Genomic DNA, 13,316 nt, shown 5'->3' on the forward strand with positions numbered 1-13,316 from the left:
TCACTATGGTTTATTTGCTCAGATACTTTTGCGCTGTATTATGATTACGGCAGAGCTACCTTACAATTAAGCTCGATAATACAGTTTTTCCTGCCCAAAAGATGCACACCGGGAATGACTCATTTCTTATCAACGGATGTTTGCTTATGACTGGCATATGTACAAGGTAAACATTGGAAGTTCGAAGATCTAAATCCGTGCCACGCACATAGGGCTTGTTGTAGTCAAGTATAAACCATTCATGATTTGGCCAGTTGCATTTTCAGCCTGCGGAAGATTGCAGAAGACGGACACCTACAGAAGATGAATACAAGGATAGATTATATGAAGATGATGCAACTGTCGGAACAGGTCACAGCCGCAAACATTTTTTGTGAATTTTACTGCTAATAACGTTGTTTGTGGGAAATATCAATTGTTAACACTTTGTGCTCATATGGCTAAGGTAAACGAAATTAATGATTTCAGGTTTCAGTACATTATTGGTGTAATTGCTGAGGGCAGGAATTTCGAAGTTGGGTGGCTTTACCTACATGAACTAAAATTCCTCGAGAATTATGTAGATACGATCAGTCATAATCAAAATTAGACCCTTACTCAGCCTGTTAGTAATTGTCGTCGGTAAGCTCCTAGTACAGGTGGGCTGCAGTTGGCTCCCTCTGAACTGCTACGGCCTAATTCGTATTTGTATCCTGCTGATAATGTGATAATGGCTTGTACAATATAGTATCGCACGTGAAACACTCTGAATGAATACCAGACGAAAGAAACGAAGATTTGAAACTTAGTGCTAAATGTAACTTCTTCTCCTCGAAAAGCACCCAAGGGGCCACTGATCTTAACGTCAGTATGCGGCAGATGGACCACCAGAAATTGTATCACGTAACATTAAGCCATGAGACACTGTGGAAAAATTTGCTGCTTAACCTAGAATACTAGCTCTTGCCGGTCAAATGCCACAATTAAATATTTTTACGTCATCAAATATCCATCAGGCTGTCTCTGGGTCAAGGTTCACTCCACTAGCTTGCGCTACAGTCATCGCCTACGATGGTGAGTCCCTTCAATTACAGAAGTAATAAAAATTATATATTTCTGTAACTACTCAACGTGTGTTTAATATAGCAGAGCAAATTTTTTACATCCGTTGACGATTCATATCTGAATGCAAAATGCTAGTTCTAGGTACATTTACTAATGGTCCTATGAACTTTTCGTGATCAAAGCTAGAGTCAGTAACAAATAAAAATGTCTTAGTAAATGTCTTAGGTATAATACCACGTGTAATTTTTCGTCAGCTATCGAAAATGCCACTGAAGTCAATAATGAAAAATCTAGCATCTACTTCACCATAGGCCGGCTGCGGTGGTCAAGCGGTTCTAGGCGCGCAGTCCGGAACCGCGCGACTGCTATGGTCGCAGGTTCGAATCCTGCCTCGGGCATGGATGTGTGTGATGTCCTTAGGTTAGTTAGGTTTAAGTAGTTCTAAGTTCTAGGGGACTGATGACCACAGATGTTAAGTCCCATAGTGCTCAGAGCCATTTGAACCATTTTTTACTTCACCATAACAGCATGTTCACTTCGGTCTGCCTTATACTTGTACCAGACTTGAACATTAGAAAATGTAATCTACAGTCAGAATTACAGGGCCGCGGAAGAATCGGCGAGGCAGTGACAGCAATAATATCAGCGTTGTTATTCGTATTGTATGGAACTACAGTAACTTATGTCCGCCTTGCAAAGTAGATATAATAACATCCGAAATAACATAAATTTCAAAGCCTCAACAATCTTAGGTGAAGGAAATCCTCATGTAAGGAAATTCAGTTATGTAGAGATAAATATTCAGCAGGAACCGTGACATCTCCTCAAATAATATGTTTCACCTGTCGACCTTCCATATCATTAACTGTAATTTTTATCCAAACATAACATTTATCGAGAGGCAACAAATTTTTTTTTTTTTTTTTTTTTTTTTGTGGAAAAATCGTTGGTGAAAGTCAGTGGTTAAAATAGAGTACTTAAAATTAATTATCAAATAGTCTGGATCTCAAAGACACGTTTATTACAAGCTGACCTGTTTCGATCATCACATGATCATCTTCAGACTTTCAAAAGCATACTGATAGGCAAAGGCTGTGCCCGTGGCAGGAATCGCTTGACGACAACCAGCTGCTCATCTGCTTGACTGTCGTCATCCAGTGATTCCTACTCCGTGTACAGGCGTTGTGTATCAACATGGTTTTGAAGGTCTGAAGATGATCATGTGATGATCGAAACTGGTCAGCTTGTAATAAACGTGTCTTTGAAATCTAGGTTGTTTTTAATTAATTTCAATTAAATATTTACCGGCAAACGCCCATCTTAGAAAAAGATAAAATGGATGTATGAAATCGATAAGCTAAGCATAACATTTTAAGTCGATCATGCATGCTCTGTTTTCGGAAAGTGTTGGCAGACGTATATATGCGACCGAAAGCAACCAGTAGTCGAGCCTCTCAGCATCTATATCTCATGATCTAGCCGTCGGCGTCACTTTGAACTCAATGCCGCATATGATTCTGTGCCCCGCTGCAATTTCTACGTCATATAAATTTATTCTGTATTATACCTGGCTTTATGGTCTAGTGGTAAAGCGGGTACCTGGAAACCCAAAGGTTGCGCGAACGAATTATTGTCAGACCACGAAATGTTGCAGCCTACCTTTAATATAGCGTTCACTTTTCAGTGAAGTGAAGATTCGCTAGGAATGAGACATCGTTTGGATCCTCCAGTAGGATAACTGGGGTAGGGGTGCTGATGAGGCGCAAGCCGCCAAACTGGGGTCGTATGGAAAGTCTTGAACCTGGAAGTTGAGCCACACGGAATAATAGTAATAATAATACACTACTGGACATTAAAATTGCTACACCACGAAGACTACGTACTACAGACGTGAAATTTAACCGACAGGAAGAAGATGCTACATTATGCAAATGATTAGCTTTTCAAAGCATTCACACAAGGTTGGCACCGGTGGTGACACCTACAAAGTCCTAACATCAGGAAAGTTTCAAACCGATTTCTCATACACAAACAGCAGTTTACCGGCGTTGCCTGGTGAAACGTTGTTGTGATGCCTCGTGTAAGGAGGAGAAATGCGTACCATCACGTTTCTGACTTTGAAAAAGGTCGGATTGTAGCCTATCGCGATTGCGGTTTATCGTATCGCGACACTGCTGCTCGCGTTGGTCGAGATCCAATGACTTTAGCAGAATATGGATTCGGTGGGTTCAGGAGGGTAATACGGAACGCCGTGCTGGATCCCAACGGCCTCGTATTTTAGCAGTCGAGATGACAGGCATCTTATCCGCATGGCTGTAACGGATCGTTCAGCCACGTCTCGATTCCTGAGTCAACAGATGGGGATGTTTGCAAGACAACAATCATTTGCACGAACAGTTCGACGACGTTTGCAGCAGCATGGACTATCAGCTGGGGGACCATGACTGCGGTTACCCTTGACGCTGCATCACAGACAGGAGCGCCTGCGATGGTGTACTCAACGACGAACCTGGGTGCACGAATGGCAAAACGTCATTTTTCCGGATGAATGCAGGTTGTGTTTACAGCGTCATGATTGTCGCATCCGTGTTTGGCGACATCGCGGTGATGGTAGGGGTGCCATTGGTTACACGTCTCGGTCACCTCTTGTTCGCATTGACGGCACTTTGAACAGTGGGCGTTACATTTCAGATGTGCTACGACCCGTGGCTGAACTCTTCATTCGATCCCTGCGAAACCCTACATTTCAGCAGGACAATGCACAACCGCATGTTGCAGGTCTTTTGCGGGCCTTTCTGGATACGGAAAATGTTTGACTGCTGTCCTGGCCAGCACATTCTCCAGATCTCTCACCAACTGAAAACGTCTGGTCAATGGTGGCCGAGCAACTGGCTCGTCACAATACGCCAGCCACTACTCTTGATGAGCTGTGGTATCGTGTTGAAGCTGTACACGCCATCCAAGCTCTGTTTGACTCAATGCCCAGTCGTATCAAGGCCGTTATTACGGCCAGAGGTGGTTGGTCTGGGTACTGATTTCTCAAGATCCATGCACCCAAATTGCGTGAAAATGTAATGACATGTCAGTTCTAGTATAATATATTTGTCCAATGAATACCCGTTTATCATCTGCATTTCTTCTTGGTGTAGCAATTTTAATTGCCAGTATTGCATAATAATCGTTTTAGACGTTTCGGTAATTGTCGTCATCGGATAGAAATCGTGTGAATTCGAAATTAAAGTTTAGAACTCATTGAACATGTTTCCATCTTCCGCCTCAAGATCAAGACCAGTTGTTCTCCTTACAAAACTGTATTTCATTGATAATGAGGAGAGGTTACTTATATAAGGTCACCAGACAAGAAATTAGTCACTCCAGTGCGGACGGACAGATGAATTAAGCTATAGAGGCGCCGCAGAGATCCAGTTATGTGATGATCCGCGCGCCTACTGCCTCTAAGTGAGCATAAAGCAGCAGCGGTCAATGAGACATTTATGTTTCAAGCGGGAGTTCTACGTAAACGTTGGTAATTATAAGGACGTGACAGCATGGAAAAAGGGCCAAACGTGTTTCGCCGTGCCCATGACCGTATGGTATGTGAAGTTCCTCGATTTGTTGGTATTTCGCGCCCGCCTGTTGAGCGTATCTACAAGCAGTGGTGTTGACACACGTGACTACGAGACGGTATGTCAGGACTGTGGTCGGAAACAGATTTTGACTGAGAGGGACCAGAGAAGCGTTTCAAGGCTTGTAAATCAAAATCACCTCCATATCCGACAGGAATTACTGGAGGCAGTGACAGAAGGTCCGCTCCACGTGTTACGGAGAAAAAATTCAGACAGGAACTGCAAGCAATGAACATTTGGAGTCGGTCACCTCACAAGAGGCCATTACTCTCGCAGGCACGTAAAGACGGAAATAGTAAAGTTCATCGGGCTGTAGGAACGTGTTTCTGGTTTTCTCAACACTCCCCTCTCAACATTAAATCTCGATTGGCCTGCAAAATCACCAGCCTTGAACCCCATACGAAATCTGTGAAACATGGTGGAACAGCCGGTAAAACGCTGACATCATCATCTGCGCAATTTGGTGGAATTTCGCTATCAAATCCTCAGTGAGTAGCTTAACCGGGATGCAACGGTGCTGTGCAACCTGGTGGGCTCACTTTCTAACCAAATACAGGCACTTATCGAGTCCAGGAGCTGATTTAGTCGGTATTACATGATGCTTGTAATGATTTCCGTGGGGATGAATATTTTTTCTCCATTGTACTTATTTCACAAAGAGTGCAGTTCCCCACCTTCGCATTTAATGGTTTAAGAGTGCCGTTATAAGGGAACGAACTGATTTTTGTCCGTTTTATAAAAGTAGTTGCAACTTCTCAAGATGTCTCAGTTTACTCACTTTCTATCAACGTTATACACCAAGCGTGGGAGAGCTGTCGGCATGAATAGAGCTGAAATCCCCATCCAGCTGACCACATTTGGGTTTTCCTTAGGTTTCTGAAATCCCAGAGAGCGAGTGCCAGGACCGTTCATTACAGAACAAAAAGATCCATTTCTTTCCCAATTCTGATCCGAATGAGATATTGTACGGGATGTCTTTGAGAAGCGAAATTTCAGCACTGCTGCCGCCCAATAAACACATCTCCTGTTCGTCTGTTGAGGATGCTTGTCCTGCTGTTGTGTCTAGTCGCAATGTTATGCCTGAAAGATGAGACTTGCCTGCATATGAGAATGTGGATTCCAGACCCTATAATCTTTACCATTTTCGCGTGAAATTAACCTCTGGAGGTTCCACTGAGAATATTCTGAATGTTCGAGGCAGAATCACAGCTTTTTGAAAGTGTTGTTTTGAAATATAGTACGCGCGAGTCATTTCGCTCTTATTTGAGTCTACTATCAGTTTACACGGTTTAACAGAAGACTACCATCCTTCTGCATGAAGGCTACTCAATGCCCACCTACCCAACAACAGTCTTTTTCCTCGGATTTTGTTATAGTTGGAGTAACGAACGAAGGTGTTCGAGTTTAGGCTTGTTCTGCGCGCCTATGTCACGCATTCCCCGACAGCCAATGAGGGATCAGAAGTGTTCGGAGCGCTCTCATGCGGATGTCGTATCTATGAGCGTTAAACGTGCTCATAGCGAGTAATGAAGAGAATTTTTATCCCTTTTCTTGAGAGCTATCATCGCTGATGGTGGTAGTAAGCGATAAATTTTATAGAAGTAATCGAGAGAGAAAATTTACAGGATACACGCTTCGTTCAATCGTAAAGCAAGTATATCGCGTACCGATACTGTCGCTTAGAATCGGCAACGATGCTACTATCCTCGATATGCATGTACTTCCACAGTTCGTGAATCTGACTATAACAGCCACTGGAAATCCACCGTCATGTACGCAGTCGAATTCGAAGGCGTGAAATTAATGCCTTCTAAGTTCCTCCGCCTGTGTCGTCGTCTGAGGTCTTCATTTTAGTTCTCTTCATATGCACACACGAGCTTAACCAACAGAGAGACAGTACACAACCTTATGTACACAACCTTATGTAGTCGGGACGCCACTTTCAGCTGTACTTATAGGTCTTATTTTTATTGCGAACAATTTCGGTGTTCATTTACACCATCTTCAGGTAACCGCCGTCGTCATTGCTATTCTTATTGGTCTGAAAACTGGTTTCATATTGCTCTCCACGTCAGTCTATCCCATGCAAGCCTCTTCACCTCTGATGACCTCCTTACTGTATTCATCTCTAGGCCTCCCTTTACAATTCCCCCCCCCCCCCCCACCCCAACACACACTTCCCACTATTACAAAACTGACTGTTGCTTGATGTCTCAGAATGAATAAATTTCTTTTCTTCTTAATTTTATTCGTTACCTACTCATTATAGTTACTCAGACAACCCATATAATCATCAGCCTTCTTCTGTAGCACCTCATTTCAACAGTTTATATTCTATTGGTGGTGTCACCGCCAGACACCACACCTGCTAGGTGGTAGCCTTTAAATCGGCCACGGTCCGTTAGTATACGTCGGACCTGCGTGTCACCACTATCAGTGATTGCAGACCGAGCGCCGCCACACGGCAGGTCTAGTCTAGAGAGACTCCCTAGCACTCGCCCCAGTTGTACTGCCGACTTTGCTAGCGATGGTTCACATACGCTCTAGGCACAACGTCGCAGGGAGAGAAGAAATGAAAGTAGCACTAAAGGATGGTAGTTGGGTAGCTGAATGGTCGATTTCGTTTTAATGTGAGAATTTTAAGGAAGCTTGGTTCACCTCTAAAGGAGGCCGGGTATAGAACGCTAGTGTGGCCCGTTCTTGAGTAACTGCTCGTGTTTTTTGGATCCCCGCCAGGTAGGACTAGAGAAAGACACTGAAGCAATTCTAAGGCGACCTCCTACATTTGTCGCCGATAGGTTAGATCAATACTTGAGTATTACGAAGATGCTTCAGGAACTCAAACGGAAATCCCTACGTTCGTTTAGAGGAAATTTAGCCAACCGGCATTTGAAGCTGATGCAGAACGATTCTACTGCCGGCAACGTATATTGCGCGTAAGGACTAAGAGATAAGAGAAATTAAAAAGTTAGCTCCAAGGCTGCAATGTTATCTTCGTCTGCTTGGATTTACAGATTTCTGCACAACAAGCTTGCCTGTTTTGGCTTACAATGCTATTTTCTAGTGCACCTGTGGGTGTTGTGAATGGTTAATCTTATCTATGTCTTATGTATGATCAATACTGTCATTACATTTTTACTTACGTCTAAATGGAGTTGACGATCATATTGCATTCATGAGCCTACCGTGAGTGTCTATTATGAAATAATATTATTATAATTATGTAAAGTTTTGTAATATGAAATTCTTTGTCATAATTGTTAAAGACCCATTTGCCAGTTGATATCCCTAGGTGCTGTATGTTTACAGATCTTTCGTCTCTTGGAGTCAGGGATGGTGTGTGTGTTGCATAGATATTATTTGGGTAAAAATCTTTCCATACGTGTTATTTTCAATTTCGTGTGTTTATCCTGTCTCGTGAGCGAAAATTTCAACAAAATGTTCTGTTGTGTGGCTGGTCCTGGCGGAGGTTCGAGTCCTCCTTCGGGCATGGGTGTGCGTGTTTGTCCTTAGGATAATTTAGGTTGAGTAGTGTGTAAGCTTCGTAACTGATGACCTTAGCAGTTAAGTCCCATAAGTTTTCACACACATTTGAACATTTTTTATTTTTTATTTTTTAATGTTCTGTGAGGCGCTTGGGCTTCAGGCCAATTTGCTCACCGAATAAGTCGTTCGGGATATTTGTCGTTTGTGTGTACATCTCTAGTTCTCGTATTCACAGCGTGTCCTCTAGATATTTTGTGTATAATTCGTACAGTGTTTTCGATGTGTCAAGTTCCATAATAAAAACTACGGGACTATAATAACATTACGTCATAACAGACAGCTCATGGTGCCATATTATCGTCACTGCACATGTAATTTATAAAAATGTCGTCATTGATCATGAGTAAGACATAAATAAGATGAACAATTTACAAAATCCACAGCTGCATTTGAAAATGACATTGTAAGCCAAAATAGGCAAACTTCTTGTGCAGAAATCTCTAAATACAATGAAATAAAGATTACATCGCAGCTACAGGAATTGGATTCTTATAACATATCGTATTTCGACTTCGATCGTACTTCAGGCCCAGTCGATTTTCCCAAGTGGGACAGCAACTTCGTGGTAAAAGGTACGATCTGCCACGAACCGCTTTGTGGAGTATGTAGATGCAGACTGTACTGACCTGCTGCTAGGGCGGTGCCCCACATAACAGCGAAGGCGGCGAGCAGCGCGAGGCTGGAGGCGGGGGCCATGGCTGCGGGTTGCGGCTGGCTGCTGCGGCGGTCGCTGGCTGCACTGCGGCCCCCGCGGCCGGACAGACAGGTGCTGGGTGGTCCGCGTGCCGATAAGATAGCCGCTCCGCACTTTCGCAACACCACTTGTCTGCTGGACGCTACGGCTAATACCGTACATTTCTTCATCGAACACTTTTTCAGTCTGACTACGACTTATCTTAGCGCCGTGACTGCAGCACAAATAGAAATTGTCATAGAACGAGAAGAGATGACGTTTCACAGATGTTCTTGGTACGTTGGACGTTTTCAGCTGTCGTTTCGATCCAGGAATAGCGTTTACGAGGCTTTTAAAAGAAGTCGTTCAATTTCTCCGTTCAGATGGATGAATTTTAATGAAATTGTTAAGGTTTTCATGGCCACTTGTTGACAAACGACCTGTTGACTTCTGTCTACGCTTCTTTGACCGCCGTTGATTTCGCTAGCACGAGTGGCTGTCATTGCCAAAGCTTCACTTTCCATTGCTGGTAGCGGCCTGGAGTCGAGCTCGAGATGGAGACAGTACGCAGTCCAGTAATGTGACCATCACTTATCTTGGACTTCAACGTGAAATAAGCAGTCGCAGTCGCAGGTGACGGCAATAACGGTGCAGGGCGTATAAACCATGTAGGTTGGACGCGGAAAACATTGCAGCCGTTGTCGTAATGCGAAAACAGTGACTTCTGACGTCCAAAAGAGCAAGACCATTAGCTTTCAGGCCAAGGGTGAAATCTTTTCCGAAGTGGCGAAGTTTGTAAATTGTTCGCTTGCCGCTGTGGTTAAAGTATTCCGTGCATGTCAAAGAACGGCGGCAGTAGAAACCGATGTCGAGGCAACGGCGCCATAGGCAATAGATGACAGCGTATAACGGCTCTTCTTCTTGATGATTTGGTTTGATTTGTACTTGGCCTCGGCTAAAACTCGGCGACAGTCGGTAGAGTGTTGAGATCGTTACGAAGACATTACACAAAACAACAGTGCTGAACCGAAATTTCGACGTGCGTGAGATATTTACTTCACCAAGAATCGTAATTAATCGTTCGTAATCGATGTTTAACTGATTAATGATGGAATATTACTGATAAAACCAATACAGTCACATACACAACAAATTCCCTACAAGCTGGTCGTAATCTCAAGTATCTAAGAAATCGTAACAGTGGGCTTGTTATTTGAGTCAAAGATTCTACACAAGCGCCGAGCACTACAGTCAAATATTATCGCTGCGCGTAATTATTACTCGGGAGTTTCATGTCAATAATTTTAAATCACAGATGCACGACTTCGCACCAAAGGGTGTTTTATTGCACAATATCAGTCACTTCCTAACCTAGCCATGAGAAGGACTTTCCCAGGTGTTGGGGGGATTTAAGTTATATGCTTCGGACCTATCACTGAAGTTCCATAAACCACTGGCTATTATGAAAGAAAATTGTCTATCAGTGTTCGTTGCCTAAATCACTGTCTAAGTAATGTTTACTTCAATTATCTAGTTAAAGGTTCACTTTATTCTAGTAGGTAAAAGTCCTCCGTTCGAATTCTAATGCCGTGATATTTGAAGTCAAAAAAGATCGTATTACTGCGTCATAATAGATCGCAATTATTCAATCTCAAAAACAATCTAAGCGCGCCTACATGTACGAGCATACAAATATATGACCTGCTTCGGCTAACTCTCGTAACGTAGTGACAATGCATTGAATTATACTTAGTCATTACTCACGATTCCCAAAGAGTACTCACACTTAATATTTCTTTCGTAGATTGCTAAATTGTCAAGTCTTAGATTCCTGATTTAATTACTTGTTATTGTCCCAATAATAGTGATAAATGGAACTTCGTTCGCTTATTCACTTTTTTGGGCATTTGGAACTTGGGGGAAAATCTCTAGGGTATTGGGAGCTAATTTTTGATTTTTATTTCTCGTCTGAGGAAGTGGCATTACAAGCGGTTTACGACGACCGCGCAGTTGTGAGCGGGCGAATATAAGTGCATCTGTTGATCAGCTGACAGCCCCGATGAACCAAAGGGCTACCAACGGTGTCTCCTCAACATCTGCGTATTAGCCTCTGCAGCGAGTGCCTGGTTTCTGCACCTATACTGATGCTGTTCATCGGTGACGAAGGCTAGAATTTGGGAGTCAGTATAGCAAATAGACGTCCACTGAGTGATGCCAAGTGGCCTTTTGAAATGAAGCTTCATTGGAGAGACAGCTGTTGGCATTTACGGCGTGAAACGCCCCCCTGCGGGTCCGGGGTAAGAATAAGCCCGAGGTATTCCTGCCTGTCGTAGGAGGTGACTAAAAGGAGTTTCAACCGTTTCGGCCTTCCATGTGATGGTCCCCCTTGGGGTTTGACCTCCATTTTTCAAAATTCTACAGAAGTACGAGTCTTTTGGGGAAGGACGCCTTACGTGGTGTCTCACTGGTCCTCAGTGCACTAAGACCTTGGCACTCAGCATTGTAACGGCGTTGTAACCACACCCGCTATTCCTCCAATTGGGCCTAAACACCTGATGGGTTGCACAAGTTACGCCCATAGTGAGTCCCTATCTGCACCTACGATCATGATGGACTTTCCATGGCACCCGAAATCCAGCACGGTAGCCAGCCCGTTGTGGTGGGGTCGTCAAGTACCCTCTAGGTTGTAGCCCCCTGACAACACAGGGATCGTACTGCCGATACCTGAGCTGCACCCTCCCCACGTGGGCCAAGGAGTAGATGCCCGTCTCCTTGGGGCTTCAGGACTCCCGACAATGGTCATCCTGCCAGGTGGCCCTTGCTGAGGCTGGGTGGCACCCATGGGGAGAGCCCCTGGTCGGAGTGGGTGGTATCGGGGCGGACGTTTCGCAGATGAAACGTCAACGTGTATCGGGTCGCTCTGCGGCCGAGTCTTTTAAAAAGAAAGGTACTGTCTCTGATTCTGGTTCTCCTGCCCCTTCCCCCTTGGCCACTGCCTGGGAGGAAGGTCAGGCCCGCCGGCTTGGGGCGAAGTACTTCCCCCGCTATTTAGTCTGTTCTCGGACCGATGGGGGGACGTTCGCCACCTCCAAGCCCATGTTCTTTGCCCAGAACATTGAGGACATCTTCAGGGAAATCGAGGCTCTTAGTAAAATGCGTTCGGGGTCCGTTCTTATAAAGACCACCTCCGCCAATCAGTCGGCGGCGCTCCAGGCGTGCGACCGACTAGGGGACATCCCAGTGTCCATTGTCCCGCATCTGGCACTGAATAGGACGCAGGGGGTTATTTTTCATCGGGACCTCCTGCTGCAATCTGATGAGGAGCTCAGGGCCAACCTGGATCGCCGAGGCGTGCATTTCGTCCGGCGAGTCCAGCGCGGCCCCAGAGATCGTCGCATTGACACTGGGGCCTTTATCCTCGCCTTCGAGGGGGACGTTCTCCAGGAGAAGGTAAAGGTGATGTGCTACCGGTGCGATGTGCGACCTTACGTCCCGCCTCCTATGTGCTGCTTTTGGTGTTTGCGCTTTGGGCACATGTCGTCACAGTGTGAGGCTGAGCCCCTTTGTGGCGATTCTGGACATCCTCTTGGTGAGGAACATACATGCACCCCACCACCTTGGTGCTTCAATTGTCCTGGCATCCACTCGCCTAGATCTTTAGACTGCCCCGGGTATCAGATGGAGAAGAAGATCCAACAATTAAAAACTTTGGATCGCCTCTTATTCTGAGGCCAGGAAAAAGTATGACCGCCTCCATCCCGTGACATTGACAACTTCGTTTGCCTCAGTCGTGTCCGCTCCTTCCACAGTATCCTCACCCCTATCCTGTCCCCCCTCCACTTTCTCACCCCATCCGGGGTCTATGCCTCCACCTCCCAAATCCCTCCCTTCCAAATCCTCCTCCCTCGCGGCCCCTGCCCCCTCTGCCCCAGGGGCCACCCTTCCTCCTCCTGCCCCCCCTCCCCCTCCCTCCGCCGCCTGAGAAGCGATCCTCTTCTCAGGCGTCCATCGGGGAAACGTTCTGGACCCTGGCTTCCGAGGTCCGGCGTTCCAAAACGGACCCCGCGTGTGAGGACCTTCTTCGGGTCCAGCCCACCATCCCCGTGCCTCATCGGACTTCCCAAAAGGCCTCCAAGAAGAAGTCTTTATCCCCCTCTCCACCCTGGCGCGTTTCGTCTGACGCTCCATCCGTGAGTCGCTGCTCCCGGCCGTCCTCAGTTTCGCCGGGACGCTCTGCTGCCAGGTGCTCAGCTGGCCTCTCATCGGGGAATGATGCTGCCCCTCCTATGCAACCCGGGAAAGCGGCCGCAGCTGGCGACGACTCAATGGAACAGGATCCGACTCCCGCCGGTTGTAGCGTTGTTCCCTCGAAACCTGGCCCTCCGCAGCCGTCGAGGTGACCAGCTCTTCACCCGTTTCGTTCCCCC

At 45.6% G+C, this 13,316-nt stretch overlaps 1 protein-coding gene across 1 annotated transcript in view; it reads right to left on the reverse strand.

Annotated features, from left to right (window-relative positions):
* The window catches only part of LOC124596257, a 30,369-nt gene extending 21,418 nt beyond the window's left edge, over nucleotides 1-8,951 (reverse strand). The window contains exon 1 of the mRNA XM_047135330.1: nucleotides 8,843-8,951. Within this exon, the coding sequence (XP_046991286.1) occupies nucleotides 8,843-8,912 (70 nt within the window). The 5' untranslated portion in view covers nucleotides 8,913-8,951. The remainder of the gene's footprint in view (nucleotides 1-8,842) is intronic.
* Nucleotides 8,952-13,316: the final 4,365 nt, after the last annotated feature.

This window comes from Schistocerca americana, chromosome 2 (assembly GCF_021461395.2).
Source record: "Schistocerca americana isolate TAMUIC-IGC-003095 chromosome 2, iqSchAmer2.1, whole genome shotgun sequence".
Lineage (NCBI taxonomy): Eukaryota > Metazoa > Arthropoda > Insecta > Orthoptera > Acrididae > Schistocerca > Schistocerca americana.